At 46.0% G+C, this 17,025-nt stretch overlaps 1 protein-coding gene across 1 annotated transcript in view; it reads right to left on the bottom strand.

Annotated features, from left to right (window-relative positions):
* Window positions 1–4,959: 4,959 nt before the first annotated feature.
* Window positions 4,960–17,025, bottom strand: part of NUDT3 (nudix hydrolase 3) — a 121,547-nt gene continuing 109,481 nt past the window's right edge. The window contains exons 4-5 of the mRNA XM_046004427.1: window positions 12,067–12,151; window positions 4,960–8,609 (exon numbers count right to left, since the gene is read on the bottom strand). Coding sequence (XP_045860383.1) covers window positions 8,431–8,609; window positions 12,067–12,151 — 264 coding nt within the window. The 3' untranslated portion in view covers window positions 4,960–8,430. The remainder of the gene's footprint in view (window positions 8,610–12,066; window positions 12,152–17,025) is intronic.

The following is a 17,025-nucleotide window of genomic DNA, read 5'->3' as shown; positions in this document are numbered from 1 at the left end:
ATGGCCTGCTCTGGAGCTTCTCCAACTCACTTCTCACTTGAATTTCCTGAACATTAGACTGTCCATAGGGCCACCTGTGACCTACCTCAAGGGCAACTCTCAAGACCTCAGCAGAGAGTGGGGGGGAAAAATCAAAGCAAGACTGATGTGAAGAATTCACGGAAAATCTCAAGAAAGAAGAGACCAGACACTAAGCCGGGACGTGTGTGAAATACTGGTTTTTATTGGTTGGCACAAGATCACAACCTACAATTCCAATGCCCTTCCCTCCCACACAGCTCCAATGGAAGGAAACTGATTAACACACAGAAAGGAACAGCACGCTCACAGGATTAAGCATTTGTTTTTACAAAAAGGAGTGCACTATGGGGATGATGGAACTTTAGGGAAAGTACCGAAGCTCTATCCAGACTACAGAGGAGGGGTCTGTCTGTCCTCTGTTGCCGGCACCACAGAAGCAGACACCTTAGTAAAGGAGAATTGTTACATATGACTGGCCTGCTATTGAAGGGGGGGAAAGTGGGACTCACATCAGCTGGACACCTGTCTCGGACCCAAACTTGGACTGGCTAGACCCCGTTTCCTTTTCTTTTCAGCTCTTCCTCCCAACCCAACTGTACCCACAGGAAACAGAGGCGTGAAGAAAAACTAAAAACACCCTCCTTGAGAAGAGGTAACAAGAAAATTCCATTTCTGCTGCTTTCTCTGGACCAAGTTCCAGTCCCCTACTCCAAAGGGCACCGCATAGGTGTTCCTACGAGTGCTGTAGAGATACTGGGGAAGCGGCCAGGCCTGGGCAGGTGGCCCCAAGTGGGTAGGAAGGAAAACTGGAACTTTCCATGCAATACCAAGCAAGGCTGTTTTGGAAACAAACAAAAAATGGAAAAGACCATGCACCCATGGGTTGGGAGCTCCGAAGTCCTGGAGTGCATTTGGGTTGGGGTAAGTGTGATATTATTTTAAAGCCCAATTTACTGCAGCGTCTGGTCCCAAGAGGTAAAAGAACCAAAACCAACTCGTCCTCCCGTACAAGCACGGTTTCTCGGTTTCCTGTTTTGTTGCACTCACTGGACTTATTTCTGCCAACCTCTCCAAGGATGTGAGTACTCAGGCCGCTGGATGTTCCACTTTCTACCCTTTCTGCAAGCAGGAGGCACACTCCCCACGCCGGTGATACACACATTCACTCCGTAGACTGGTCACTGAAGGACTCAGTGACCTAATAACAGGAAGCCTAAGCTGTTTGCTTTCTGGGGAATAAGGGGGACCCTGATGGATGGGGACAGCAGCAGACTTCTGGTGGGATCAGAACAGTCTAGGTTGAGCATGAGATCCCCCAGGGGACTGGTCCCTGGGGGCACGGGCCCCTAGCTCTTGTCTCAGTTCTGGAGACATTACTGGACTTGATCTTTTAAGACTCAGCTAAAATGTCTGTGCACAAGGGAGAAGGGACAAAGACTCTGCCTTCTGGGGGAAAAACTCAAAACATCTTGGCTACTTGCCTCAGTTTAAGGGGTGCCCTGGAAATACTTGTCCAACTTGGCCAAAGGGAGATTGCATCTGGATAATACACTTGCAAAAGGGGAGGCAGCACATCTAGTTCATCCATTTTAGAACTGGAATGGTCCCGGGGAATTTCACCTTGTCGGATGCTGACGGTAGGTGAGTGATGTGGAGGGAATCATGGTGAGGAAGCCCCTTAAAAAAACCTGACTGTTTGGAGGCCACATCCTGCAGCTGAGCAAACAGGAGTCAGAGCCTTGCCGCCTCCTTAGAGCTCGTCCCTCTCAAGATCACTGGAGAGGACGGGAGGTAAGGTCCTTGGAACGAAGGCGGGCTGGCCAGAGTGGATTTCAAGAGGCTACTAATAGGTCTCCACGCCCTCTCTCTGATACACTTGGGCAGGCCAGAGCCACTGGCTTTAATTTTACAACAGCTCCCAAAATCCTCAAACGCTCCTGACTTCCTTAAGCACCCAGCAAACCGACAGCAATCTTTCCTAAGACAGAGGTACCAACTGAAGATTTCTTAGTCTAATCACCTGCCTTTTCTTGGAGGATAAGGTTGAAGCTTGCAAATTCGTGAAGCGTTCCATATTTAAAAAAAAAACAAAAACAAACAAACAAAAAAAAAACCAGACCCGACGTGTACGAAACTGCACCACACACTGTTAACAGAGTGGACTGACTATTTTTCTAACCATTAAATACCACACCGTGCTGCTGGGCCCTAGACTCGCACATCCGTGCCTGGAGCAACAAACACAGTTCTGTCCATCTGCAGGTGGGAGAGAAAGGAGGAGGTTGTTGGAAGCTAACCAAAACACCTGAAGCCAGTGAGATTTTGGAGAGGAGGGTCCCCTTGGATTATGAGCAAAACATGCACGAGCCATGTGAGAGGCAGTAAAAGGGACGGTTCGAGTCTGTGCACTGTGACTTCACTGTCTGCCATAGCCTTCAGAGTTCCTCCATGTTCCTGGGAGAACACAAGCCACCCGGCTGCGGAGCAAAGGCCCCTGAAGTCCTCCCTGCATTTCAGCGCTTTGGAAGTTCTCCCAAACCTGACTTCAGATCTGTCCCTAGTGGAGGCTCTGCATGGGACACACCTTTCCAGTGTGGGGGTGTCCTGACCATCAGGCTCTACCTTCCCGGGCATAAGTCATATCTGTTATGCCAATGTACTCGGGAAACCAAAACTAGAGTCTCCTTTAGATCATCTGTTAGAGACTCATCTCCTCCACAACAAACAGAGGTTAAAGACCAGGGTTTTACCCTGAAAAGCTTTTAACCCCCCAAATATGGGACACTAAAGAGAGGGGACAGAGGCTATGGGGTCAGGGCTGCTTTAGCTTACCATTTTCAAGTTGGCATAAAAGTGCTCAGAAAGACAGGTTTACATGGGTATTACCTCCCCAAGGGATTTACAGACAATCTCACTGGAAAAATGATACCCTGCAGGTGCCACTTGACCCCATACTAGGCAGAGGGGAGTATGGTCTCAAGGCCCAGCACTAGGATTTAGGTGTCTTACTTTTTCCCCAAGGAGCCCTAAAGACTTCCAGTTTTGATCTAAATGCCTGATTAGGCCCCCAAGCCCAGAAGAATTTTACTATACCATTGCAATGTTCTCTGAAAGGTACACCCCACAGATAACTTCCACAGGCAGTAAGCAATTTAGCTGGTAATTGTTCCAGAACCAGAACTGAGGTTCCTCAAGTCAATGAATCCAGTCTTCACATCTGGGCTGGCTGCAGAGTGTGAAAGGATGGGCAGCATGTCAAAATGGCGAGGAAACTGGAAAATGACAATGCAACTGCTTTTGGGTCTTTTAAAGCCAATCTCCAGAGTTTTAGATGCCTTTTTTTGTGTGTTCTAGGGACTTCTCTGTGGGGTTCAGAACTGAGAATGTAAACCAAAGGAAACCGAGAGTTAATTATTAAACAACTGGTTGCTAGAGGAACAGAAGCAATGCCTGTCCACCTTTTAGATATTAATCTTGCTTTTTTGGCCAAAGGCACTTGCTTCTGTAGCAGAATCCCTCCTGGCGTGAATTCTGAGTTGATGTGGCTTCCCTGTGAGCTCCCCTTCAAGTGGGCCGTCTCATTTTTTCAGACGAATAAAGCTCACCGAATCTTCACTATAAATAAAGCTTCCGGGGAGAGACGTGCCTTCTTGACTCAGAAAGCTTCATACTGCAGACACAAAATCACGGGACTACCGGCCTCAGCTCAAGCAGTGCGTCCACACCCTCACCAAACAGCATCCTTTCTATTTATTCATTTTTAAGGGGACTAGGAGGGCGAATTATTTCATGAATCTGAGAGTGAGAGGAATCATTTGTTCAGATGTTCTGATCAGGCTTCTCACATCCCCAAAAGGTCATCAGCCACAGCAAAAATGTGGTCAAAGAGTGAAGCTGCCTCTGTCGAGGCGGAAGCAGAAAGGCTGCTGACCTCCAGATGAGAGTCTGCCTCACATCTCCAGGTTCCCAGGGCCTCTGGTCACCTCAAGTTACCTAATCAACAGACAACAGTGGCTTTCATGGATTGTAGCCAGTGCTTCCCAATTTAATCCCTGAGAATCTCCAATGTCTGCTTTATGGGTGACCGTCTAAAACGACAATGGAACCCAGCTCTTCTGGGACAGTGAAGTCTCTGTTGCAAGGCTCACCCCAGAGAACCTAGGCTGACACTGGGCTGCTTTCCCACCTACTCTGAGTGAATTGGGTGCCCGGATGGAGCAAGGCTGAGGTCACAAACCTCAGCAGCTGCACAGCCTGGAAGCCACCCCCTCATGGCCTTGGGGAAATGGGTTCCATACCAGCAGGGCTTAGAAAGAATGGCTGTCACCTGGGCAGGGCAGTATGACCTGTGTCGCTTCCAGTCTGACCTCTTTTAGAGTTTCAAGAATAAGAACCACAAGAGCCCTTGCCTTATATAGTCACCATTAGCTAATCTCCTTGCCCCAGAGCCTCTTGAGCTAACAGGTTTCCTATTTGTTATAAACACGAGTGTTCTGAAATGCAGAAAGGACCAGGACCAGGCTGGAGTATCAACAATAGCTAATCCTCATTTCCCTTAAAGCCAAAATTCAGCCCATTGTGATTCTCTAGGTATTTCTTCTAATTCTAAATTTCCTCTCAACTAGGCTGGACTTCGACAACACTTCAGAAATACTAAAAATCACACAGTTGTGGCAAAGATCGCACTGTGGTTATTAAATCCTTTTTGCGGACCAAAAGAAATGCGGCTCAGGCTTAGCTGTTTAAGGTCAGGTGGGGAGACAAGAGGCACTCCCCCAGCACTAGGTGGAAAGGACGAGCACATACAGTACAATGTGAGATGCACAGCCAGGTCCGGCGGGAGTCAGCTTACTCCTCTGATTACACAGGTTCTGGGGGGAAAGGGGGGCCTCCAACAAGAACTGTGTGTGGGCAAGAGAAAGGGGAAGAAGGAGGAAGAACATTTCTGCATGGACATTTTATTCTGCTTTTTGCAACAAAAGGTGATTTTTTTTTCTTCTAAGCAAGTCTGAAAGACCTTACATGGACTGACTCCTAATGTCAAAACAGAAATTATGTGTTACGAAGGAACTTGACTGTGTAGCAATGCGTTTACAGAACTGCTGCAGAAGCCTCCCGGGGGCAGTGACCCGCTCTGCTCCCCAGAGACCGCGAGAGGCAAGGCCTCCTGGCTCTACAGAGCTGCACTGCGCCAGGCGGAAATCCTGCACCTTCGAGGCCTTCCTCAGCCTCACGGGGGGGTGGGGGGGTGGGGGGGGTCCTCCCACATGCTTTGATCTCTCCAGATGGCCTCAGCTCAGACTCAGCAACGCGGGAGCCCTCTCCACGCGGGGCAGATGGGGCAGCGAACACTTGTAAAAACAAAACTGTCAATTCGTTAACTTTTCCATCCTGCCAGGTTTGCTACGAGAAAAATCAGGACTCTTGTTTCATGGGCTGCGCCATTCTGGAAGGCTACAAACAAATCGGGTACAGCTGACTCCTGGTAGCCCATCTCTCTCTCTCTCTCTCTCTCTCACACACACACACACACACACACACAGCCCTGGTCCAAAAAGATGGCACCTCACTGATGCTTCCCCAGTGGCAACAAAACGATAAACTGAAAACAAAGTGAACAAAGTGAAATCCCCAGTGCTTTCTCCATCCGGCTCACAGTGGACTGTGATGGGCGCCCTAGTAATAAACCAGAATCCTGATGGTCAAACTCACTGTGAGACTGGTCTGTGCCACACACAACAACCTGTTTGTGTCGAGCTTGAATGAGGTGCGTACCTGCAGAGTTCACAGCAAAGCAGTGTCCAAGAAAGCCTCTGCGAGTGGGATCACTTGTGTGTGTTCTTCTATTTCTCCTTGCTTTCTCTGGGGAAGAGTAACGGCCGCCATGACCACGGGTCTGAGTCATCTATCACAGAAGGGCTATGACTACACAGCCGTGAAGACAGCCATGGTGTTAACGGTGCCAGGGAGGGAGGAACACCAATCCTCGCTCATTAGGATCCCAGTGTAACAGAAAATAGCACCAGTTTCCACAATTCTGGTGTTGGACAAAGCTTCTTTTTGTCTGTTAAGAAAGCATCAGCACAATCTCCCCAGTTAATTGCATTAATAGGACCCATTCATGTCACTGAAAAACACCTCTGGGCACACTTCACTCTCCTGACCCAAAGACGCCAACATCAGTCCACACTGGACTTGGTAGGGTCCTGTGTTGTGACACCGGCCCAGTAAAAACATCTTTAGGTCATGAAAAAATGCACGAATTACTAGCAACGCTGCAGTTCTCTTTTCAGGAGTCCTGCTTGTTTTCCTGCAGAGTACTTTTAATCCATCTTGTAAAGGCAGAATTTAGTTGGAAGAACGTGTCTTTTGGATTCTACTTAGTGCCTGGTTGAACCTGTTACATCTTCTCCTTTGCTAACATGGGCAGCAGCTCAGACTGCTCTTTATTGGGCAATAAGCAGCAGTCGGTTTGTTTTGGAGCAAGACATGCGAACAGCGAGTTGGTATTTAAACTCAGATCCTGTGGTGTGGTCTGTCCACTGGGACCCTTACCTAGTAACAGGATGCCTTTCCCAGAGGTAGGACAGTATTCTAGGGAAACTGTGGGCACCCTTTGGTGGTTCTGTGTCTCAAGACTGGGAGAGAAGATACAAACTGAGAGACACACAACGAAATTTAAAGTTCTCCGAAAGATGTCCCCTCAAAATGTTGAACACTGAATGACATGGGCCTACATCTTTTTATATATATATATATATATATATATATATATATATATACACATACATACATCTCTTTTAGTGGGAGGGAAGAGCAAAAGCTTTTCAAAGTTTGAGTATTTATTAGAATTTTTAAATAAAGAACTACGATTTTCATTTCACATCCTGGCTACATTCTGACAAAGGAGATACCACTAACAGCATGTCCTAAGCCAGGGACTGACAGTGTCCGCTCTCCTAGACCCACCCCTCCATCTCAAGACCCTGTTCTGCTTATTTCCCAAGTAAATGACACGACTGGCAAACGAAGCCAGCACAAAGCCTGTATCAAAAACCAACACGAGTTTGCAGCGGCCAACGCGCGATGTCGCCATTCTAGTCAACCACTCAGCGTTCTCCCATACCACTTCTCAGCAGAAGATGGACCTTTCACATCTCAGCAGGAGACACACCGACTATTTCTGAGCATGCTCTGTGGTGCAGTTCCAAGTGCTGTCACATCGCAAAGATAAGCAGACACCTGAATCATCCTCCCGTGTAATTTTCAGGAACTTAAAACATGGTCACCCGGGAGGGGATGGGACCATACACCTGCACTGGCCCGGGCCAGAGGATGCTTCCGCACAAGGACAATGTCCAGTTCAGCATGGTGTAAGGCATGGATGTATGAGGAGAGAAGTCACTGTTGGCGGTAAGTAGCATAATGGAAAAAATTCCAACCCACAGGACAGAAACAGTGCTTGATGCTCTAGTTTTTTAGATAGTGATCCCAAGAATCCAGTTCAAATCCCTACTGTCAACATGTACAAAGGACTCCAATCTCTATCATTGTTTCTCCAGGTCTGAGCTGACGCCATTTGCTCCCGGGTCGGTAATAGAAAAGAAAATAGGTTTCTTCCTATGTCTTTCTTGGCAATGGAAACACAACTTCAAGAAGGCCATGAGTTCTGGGAGTGCTACGAAGGTAGCTAAACTCCTTCCGTACCCTATGTAACTACAGTCAGTGACTGGGGAAGAGAGAGAGGACAGGGACACTTACCTAGCCACTAGCATCAAAAAAACAAAAAGGGAAATTAACTGCGAGGCTCTCCATTTCAGAAACACCCCGAATTTAAAAAACGAAACAAAACCTTGAAAAATTAAACAGTTAAATTCCTCTTCTAAAAGTCATTTATTTACATATTATATGCCCAGTATATAATGTGTAGATAAATGTACCCTGCTGGGGAAGTGACCAACCTTCTGGACTGCACAGCGCATTAGAGGACAAATTCTTGAAAGGTTTCATCTCATATTGGTACCTTTTAATAAAAAAAAAATTAAAAATCAAAGAAAAAAACGTCTGGCCAGGGCTGGGGTGAGACAAACAGGAACACTTCAGAATCCAAGGCCGAGGGAAGGCTGTCTGTCTCTCTAGACAATTGTAGGGGTGTGAAAAGGGAGGGACCGATCATGCACAAAAGTACTTACAAATTACACACCCACCCCCCACCCCCTCCATAAAAAGAGAAGAAAAAGCCCATCACTTAACACCAAACAGCAACACCATCAAGAAACCCTTTCTCTGCTGCCCATCATGCCTTATTTGGAGAGGAGGCCTGTGAGGAGAGGTGAAAAGAGCAAGGGAGGGAAGATCTGCGCTCCAGTCTAGTTTCCAATTTCCATTCCTCTTACGGGAAGTCTTCAGTCATCTGACGCCTGGCCTGGAGCTCTGGGAAGAAACCGAGTACGTGGTGGCCACGACCGGGGTGCCGTTGTTGGCCGAGTAGCCTTGCCTCAACGTCTCAAAATACGACGCCTGCACTGGTTTGTGGTACTGCAGCACTTTGACGGCGTCTTCTATTTTAAACCATTCTCTCTTCCTTCCTGTGGGGGCAGAGAGAAGAAGAAATGAGGACAAAAGGGAAGCGACCACAGGCTTCTGTTCTTCAGCTTGGGAGAAAGGGTCGCTGAAAAGAGAAAAGCAACATTATCAAGACTTTAAAACCGGGCATTACGAAGGTGTCTTTCCTCCCTTTCTTTCCCTACAAGAGTATATGCTTCAAATATCATACAGATGTCTGATGCGGAAGATAGGGAGGACATCTGAGAAGTAGACTGTGTGAAACCCGCCCTCCAGGTCTCCTCTCGTGTTCCAGGGCCTCTGGGCCTTGCCTGGCTCACAGGTACACACCTGAAGCCCAGCCAGCAACCCCATCTTCTGCACAAATCAAAACGAACGTCCGCTCTCAGAATTATGGGGCTGCCTGCCTTATAATCAGTTATTTATTTCAGAATTTAAAGAGTTATATATCCATATATCATAAAATATTTTTAAAAGTAACCATCCCTACTAACTTCTTAGTCTTTTTTCTTCCTTTTTCCTCAAATTTGTTTTTAAAATCCTTTATTTTTTTCTCTTATAATAAAAGATCATTGCTTAACATTAGGAAGATGGAAGAAAGTATAAAGAATATAATTACCTACAACACGAGAAACCAGAAATGACTACCCTTGGTATCTTGGTGTCTTTGCTTTTCTTCCACTGTATCTGAAAAAGAGGCTGCGCTGAACACCTATAACTGGGATCATGCTTTCAGATGCTCGGAGTCCTGAGCAGCTCTAAGAAGAGTGTTGTGGTTAGGAAACCCTGACGCTGGAGCTAACATGCTGGGCTCCAATCACATCACCGGCTCTAATGAACGGTCAGTTCGTGGGAAGTTACTGAACTAGGTACTGAGCTGTGCCCCACTTTCTTCATCTGTAGAGGTAATAACTAGTACCCATCTCACAAGTCTGTTGTGAGGATTTTTTTTTTTTTAAATATTTTATTTATTTGACAGAGAGAAATCACAACTAGGCAGAGAGGCAGGCAGAGAGAGAGGAGGAAGCAGGCTTCCTGCGGAGCAGAGAGCCCGATGCGGGGCTCAATCCCAGGACCCTGGGATCATGACTTAAGCCGAAGGCAGAGGCTTTAACCCACTGAGCCACCCAGGCGCCCCAAGGATTTTTTTTTTTTTTTTTTAAAGATTTCATCTATGTGACAGAGAGATAGTGAGAGAGGGAACACAAGCAGGGGGAACCAGAGAGAGAGAAGCAGGCTTCCCGCTGAGCAGAGAGCCCGATACAGGACTCCATCCCAGGACCCTGAGATCATGACCTGAGCTGAAGACAGATGCTTAACTGACTGAGCCACCCCGGTGCCCCAGTTATGAGGATTGATATGTAAGATATCTGAATGATACCTGGCACACAGTATATGTTATAAGAGTTTGCTTATTAGTACTATTATTGTTATTGCTTCTTTTTTATTTCACACTCTTTCTTACATACTTGTCTACGTTATAAAAAATATATGTGCAGCGCCTGAATGGCTCAGGCAGTAGAGCGTCTGAATCTTGATTTTGGCTCAGGTCGCGATCTCAGGGTTGTGAGATGGAGCCCATGTCCCGGCCCTGTGCTGGGTGTGGAGCCTGCTTAGGATTATCTCTCTTCCCCTCTCCCTCAGCCCCCAGCACTCTTGCTTTTCAAAAACAACAACAACAACAACAACAACAACAACAACAACAACAAACCTTTATCTGTTTTTTTCTTTTTTTTTAACCTCCCAGAAGAGGCCTAGAACTGAGATCCTAAGAATAAAACCTGTGGACTCTAAAGGCCTCATGTTCTGTAATGCCAAATTGCTTTCCAGCAGGGCCACCCCACTCCCCAGGCCTGCCTGTGTGTGCCACATGTCGTTCTCACCATCGCCCCACTCAGCAATGCCACCTTTCCCTCTGTCATTGCCTGTTCTTTAGGTGAAAACCAGAACCTCATTTTTGTTTTCATTTCAAATTCCTATTTTTAATGTAGCTCTAATTAGTGTATATATAATAGTTTATACCCTGCTTTTTCCATTCACCAACAATGAATCACAAGCCCTCTGCCATGGTCTATTAGCTTTCAGAAGCCCGTGTTTAACAGTTGTGCGACATTCCATCAGACGAATGTACCTCAGCTCACTTATCCTTCACTGAGGTGTACGTTTAAAAGCCAATTTCCACCCGAAAAAGGCTCATCTGAAGGACAGCTCACAGGCTTATTCTCCACATTTTAGATTACTTCAGTATTTCAATTCTCGCAAGTAGTACAAGGTGAAAGTCCTGTTGGATATTAATAGAGCAATGGTACCTTGACAATTCATATCACAAGTGTGTGACTTCCGCCTGACAGAGTGCTCTGAGGACAGGGTCATGCCACACTCAACTCTGTCTCCTTTTTTTTATTTTTTTTAAGATTTTATTTATTTATTTGACAGAAAGAGATCACAAGTAGGCAGAGAGGCAGGCAGAGAGAGAGAGGAGGAAGCAGGCTGTCCACAGAGCAGAGAGCCCGATGCGGGGCTCGATCCCAGGACTCTGGGATCATGACCTGAGCCGAAGGCAGAGGCTTTAACCCACTGAGCCACCCAGGCGCCCCTCTGTCTCCTTTTAAAAGCCCTAGGACTGGCTGTCAAGGAGGCTATTTTTAATAAACCCCTACTGAATTTATTTACTTAAGCATATTGTATTCTTACCAGATACAAAGCCGTTGAAAGCCGAAGGGCCACAAAACGCCCACATCGGCAGTGTGAGGGACACGGTGGCAAAGCACACACGCACCATAAAGGGAGAGATTTCAGCAACTGGATTCTATCCGTTTGCTGATTTAGAACGGGTTTTTAAATTAATATTACACTTTCCTCAAATATACTTTCCTTCAGAGGCAAAAGATTAAACCGTGATCCAACCATTAAATCACCTAAGTTTTTAGTTCCAAAGACACACACCCAATAGTGATCTGAGCGATCAAAGAGAATGGCTCCTCAGGAGAAAGGGAGAGGCATCGGAAGGCGAATATGGGTAAAACCAGAAACTGCTCCCACTATTCTGCTTCTACCACACAGCTCTGGAGGGAGCGGCTTCCCCCACCAAACCAGCAGCTTTCTCCAACAGTACAAATAAGCATTATAAGGAACAGCCAAGGTCCTGCTCCCAGCTGGGGTTTCGTGGCCAGCGGTGGCCCTAGCATTGTGCACGAGGGTCACTACCTGCTGTGGACGGTCCAGTTTGGTGTTAGAAACACCAAAAATAAACTTATTTTTAGGCGCCATGTTTCTATTGGTTGACCAGGTACCCACCTTCAGCTTCCTTTTGAACATTTCAAAACACTACTTTTCATCAAAATGGACATGCTTGTTCCAATAAACATATTCTTCTATGGCTTCTTTCATCAGGCTTGTTTCTAGGTCTGGGTCATGACTTGTGGCGTGGCAAGGGCCCGTGGTGGGGAGCATTCTGAAAGCTATCTGGGGACAACTTACCAATGTTAACGGAATCTTCCCAGTCTTCAAGCACTTCTGTGACAATGAGCACATACACATATGTTCTGTGCTTCCTCTCCTGGTTCTGAAGGGCAAAGAGAAAAGGACAGAGGAAGAGCTTTCCTTCAGAGAGCTGAGATTACTTAAGTGAAACACACTCTTAGCCATATGTCCAGAGAGCTCAGACTCAAGCATTCCTTTTACTTTTAATCATCCTACAGTCATAAAGGGAATAGCGCCAGATGGCCTATTTAAAACATGCCGCACTTGCATTTACGGCTGTGCTCTTTGGCTGGCCTTCTAAAGCCCAAGCTTTAATCTCTTTTTTTTTGTTCCCCTTCCCCTAAGTACAACTTCCCAGGAAGGCTGTGAGAAGAAGTTTGTGACCCCTTGAGAAATGTAACTCACAAGAACCCAAGGAAGAGAAGAGGCTGTGGGTGGGTGGGGGTTCCATCGGGGCGGGCAAGCTGATGATCTGGTACGTCTCCCCTTCTCCTACTAACTTTGCTCATCTTTATTTCCCCACTTCTCACTTCCTTCCCTCTTCCTCCAAACCTCTACCCAGCCTCTTAGCTTGTTCCTTCCACCTTTGCTATGTAGTTACTTTATCTTCTTTTTCCTTCAGTCTTCTCTACACTTTATGTCCCTTCCTCGTATCTCAGAGAAGAGGAAGAGAGGTAGGGACGGGATAAACCATATAGGCATATGCCTCTGCACATGACACTGCCTCTGCTATAAATGGAAGGTCTGTGACAACGTGGTATCAAGCAAGTCTACCGATGTCTTCTTCCTAATGGCATTTACTCACTTTGTGTCTGTCCATTTGGTAATTCTCACAGTACTTCAGACTTTTTCATTATTTTTTAAAATTTAAAAAAAAAGATTTTATTTATTTATTTGACAGACAGAGATCACAAGTAGGCAGAGAGCCCAATGTGGGACTCGATCCCAGAACACTGGGATCACGACCTGAGCGGAAGGCAGAGGCTTTAACCCACTGAGCCACCCAGGAACCTCTTTTTCATTATTATTGTAAGTGTTACAGCAATCCATGATCAGTAACTGTTGATGTTGCTATTGTAATTGTTTTAGGGTCCCACAAAGGATATCCCTATAAGATAGAGAACTCAAGCAATAAATCCCACTGACTGGCCATTCCTGTCTCTCTGTCATTCTCCCTATTCCCTGAGACACAACAAAATTAAGATTAGGCCAATGAGGAGTGCCTGTGTAGCCCAGCTAGTTAAGTGTCTGCCTTTGGCTCAGGTCATGATCCCACGGTCCTGGGACTGAGCCCCGTATTGGGCTCCCTGCTCAGCAGGGAGTCTGCTTCTCTCCCCCTCTGCCAGCTGCTCCCCCTGCTTGTGCTCCTCTCTCTCTCTCAAATAAATAAATGAAGTCTTAAAAAAAAAAACACCACACACCAAACTTATAAAACAAGATAAGCCAACTTATAACCCTACAGTGGCTTCTACATTTTCAAGTGAGAGAAAAAGTTGCATAGCTTTACTCTCCCTTTAAATCAGAAGCTCACAATGATTAAGCTTGATGAGGAAGGCACGCTGAAAGCCAAGACAGGCTGAAAGCTAGGCCTCTCGCACCCGTTAGCCAAGATGTGATTGCAAAGGAAAAGTTCTGGAAGGAAATTTAAAGTTCTATTCCAGTGAACACATGCATGACAAGAAAGCGAAACAGCCTTACCGCTGATATGGAGGTTTGTATGGTCTGGATGGAAGATCAACCCAGTCGCAACCGTCCCTTAAGACAAAGCCTGACCCAGAGCAAGGCCCTCGCTCTCTTCAGTTCTGTGAAGGCTGAGAGAGGTGGGGAGGCCGCAGGAGAAAAGTCTAAAGCTAGCAGAGGTGGCTTCATGCGGGTTAAGGAAAGAAGCCTTCTCTGTAACACAAAAGTGCAAGGGGAAGCAGCAGGTGCTGGTGGAGAAGCTGGAGGGAGTTCTCCAGGAAACCTAGCTGTGATCATCCATGACGGGGCTACACTAGACAATAGCTTTTCAGTGTAGACGAAACAGCCTCCTATCAGAAGAAGATGCCATCTAGGACTTTCATAGTCAGAGAGGTCAATGCCTGGCTGCAAAGCTTCAAAGGACAGAGTGACTCTCTGGTCAGGGGCAGCTGGTGACTTCAAGGTGAAGCCAGGGCTCAAGGATCATTCCAAATATCCTAGGGTCCTCAAAAATTAAGCGAAATCGACTCTGCCCATGCTCTTATAAATGGAACAAAGCCTGGATGACAACACACCTGTTTCCAAGATGGTTTACTGAATACTTAAAGCCGCTGTTGAGAACTGCTCAGAAAAAAAGATTCCTTTCAAAACAAATAATACGCTATATGCTAATAAGAATAAATAGCCAAAATACCCCCCCCCCCAAAAAAAAAAAGATTGCTCAATGACAGTGTCCCTGATCAGCCAAGCGCTCTGATGGAGATGGATAAGATATTTCCACACCCGTTAGCACAACATCCGTTCCACAGACCATGGATCAAGGAGTCCTTTCAACTTGTAAGTCCTACTATTTAAGAAATACACTTCATAAGGCTAGAGCTGCCAGAGAGTGAGTGATTCCTCTGATGGATCTGGGCAAAGTAAACTGGAAACCTTCTAGAAAGGACTCACCATCTAGATGTCATAAAGAACAATGGTGATTCATGGAAAAAGGTAAAAAAAATATCAACACGAACAGGAGTCTGGGGGAAGCTGATTGCAATCCTAATGAAGGACTTTGAGGGATTCAAGACTTGAGTGGAGAAAGAAACCGCAGATGTGGTAGAAAGAGCACGAGAACTAGAGTAAGTGGAGTCTGCAGTCAGTTAAGTGTCCAACTCTTTTTTTTTTTAAAGATTTTATTTATTTATTTGAGAGAGAGACAGAGCATGAGAGGGGGAGGGGTCAGAGGGAGAAGCAGGCTCCCTGCTGAGCAGGGAGCCTGATGCGGGACTCAATCCTGGAACTCCAGGATCATGACCTGAGCCAAAGGCAGTTGCCCAACCACCTGAGCCACCCAGGGACCCAAAGCGTTCAACTTTTGGTTTCAGCTCAGGTCATGATCTCAGAGTCGTGAGATGGAGCCCTGCACCGGGTTCCGTGTTCAGCATAGAGTCTGCTTAAAACTCTCTCTCCTTCTCTCCTTCCAACCACCCTATGCTTGTGCTCTCTATCAAAAAAGATAGGAAGGAAGGAAGGGGAGCCTGCAAATGGGACTGAATTGCTGCAATCTCATGGTAAAACCTGAAGACATGAGAAGCTGCTTCTTATGGATGAGCACAGAAAGTGGTTTCTTGAGATGGGAGTCTACCCCTGGTGAAGATTGTGTGAAGACTGTTGAAGTGACAACAGAAGATTTAGAATATTCCATAAACATAGTTGATAAAGCAGCGGTAGGTTTGAGAGGACAGGCTCCAAATTTTGAAAGAAGTTGTACTGTGGGTAAACAGCACAGTCTGCTACAGAAAAAATATATACGAAAGGAAGAGTCAACTGGTGCAACAAACTATTTTTTTAAAAGTTTTTATTTATTTATTTGACAGAGAGAGACCCAGTGAGAAAGGGAACACAAGCAGGGGAGTGGGAAAGGGAGAAGCAGTCTTCCCGCTGAGCAGGGAGCCCGAGGAGGGGCTTGATCCCAGGATCCCGGGACCACGACCTTCGCCGAAGGCAGACGCCTAACGGCTGAGCCACCCAGGCTGCATGCAAACTTCTTATTTTAAGAAACTGCCACAGCCAACTCAATTCTTAGCAACCATGACCCTGATCAGTCAGCAGCTATGAACACAGAGGCAATCCCCTCTCCCAGCAAAAAGACTTGCTGAACTTGCTGAAAGCTCATGATGATTAGCATTTTTTAGCAATAAATTTTTAATTAAAATTTAAATTTTAAATTAAGGCATATACATTAATACAGACATTGTAAGTATATATATATATATTTCATAGACTATAATATAGTATAAATATAACTTAAAAAAATTTTTTTTTAATATTTTATTTATTTGACAGAGAGAAATCACAACTAGGTAGAGAGGCAGGCAGAGAGAGAGGAGGAAGCAGGCTCCCTGCGGAGCAGAGAGCCCGATGTGGGGCTCGATCCCAAGACCCTGGGATAATGACCTGAGCCGAAGGCAGAGGCTTTAACCCACTGAGCCACCCAGGCGCCCCTATAAATATAACTTTTATATGCGCTGACAAAAATCAAACAATTGACTTGCTTTATTGCAATAAATGCTCTATTGCAGTGGTCTGGAACTGAACCCATAGTATCTCTGAGGTTATGCCTGTACTTTGAAATAGTTCTATTTGTCTGGAGGAGACTATGGGATTTTGAAAAAGAAAGTAAACTATTCTCTTGGTGCTGCTTTGTTTTGAAAACACAGCGAAACAAAGATGGTGTCTACCTAGACTCAGACCTCAAGGGACTGGATGTTTTTGTCCCCCCATGATTAGGATGTTGAAATCCTATCTCCCAATGGGTTAGTATTAGGAGGTAGTATTAGGAGCTCCCAATCTGACAGCAGATTGGGTTGAGAAGGGCTGACTCTTGGGATAAAAAAGAGGCCCCAGTGAGTAACCATCCCCCTTTCACTGTGTGAAAACAGAGAGAAAAGGCTACAAGTACCCCCTGCTTTTCAAAAATTCTAGGTAAGCCACTTCACTTTTTTGAAAGACCTACATCAGTACCCGCTTTTGCTAACTGAAAGAAATCTGAAGAGGAATTAGCGTTTATTAAAAAAAAAAAAAAAGTGAAAAGCAAAAGGAGCATTCAGCATTTCCACTGCAGCGAGCTATCAGAGGCAGTGGCCACCTGGAGCAGTGAGTGAGGAGAAGGTGGTCAGCCGGGCTCCTTCCCTGGGAACTACACTCAGCACTCCCTCATCGAGCCGCCAGAGTTGTGGACTGGGGCTCTGCACACCTGTGCGTTAGCTTGACTTATTTTATGTAAACGCT

This window comes from Meles meles, chromosome 5, assembly GCF_922984935.1.
Source record: "Meles meles chromosome 5, mMelMel3.1 paternal haplotype, whole genome shotgun sequence".
Classification (NCBI taxonomy): Eukaryota; Metazoa; Chordata; class Mammalia; order Carnivora; family Mustelidae; genus Meles; species Meles meles.
The sequence above is the reverse complement of the archived record's forward strand: the minus strand, read 5'-3'. Positions and strand labels throughout refer to the sequence as shown.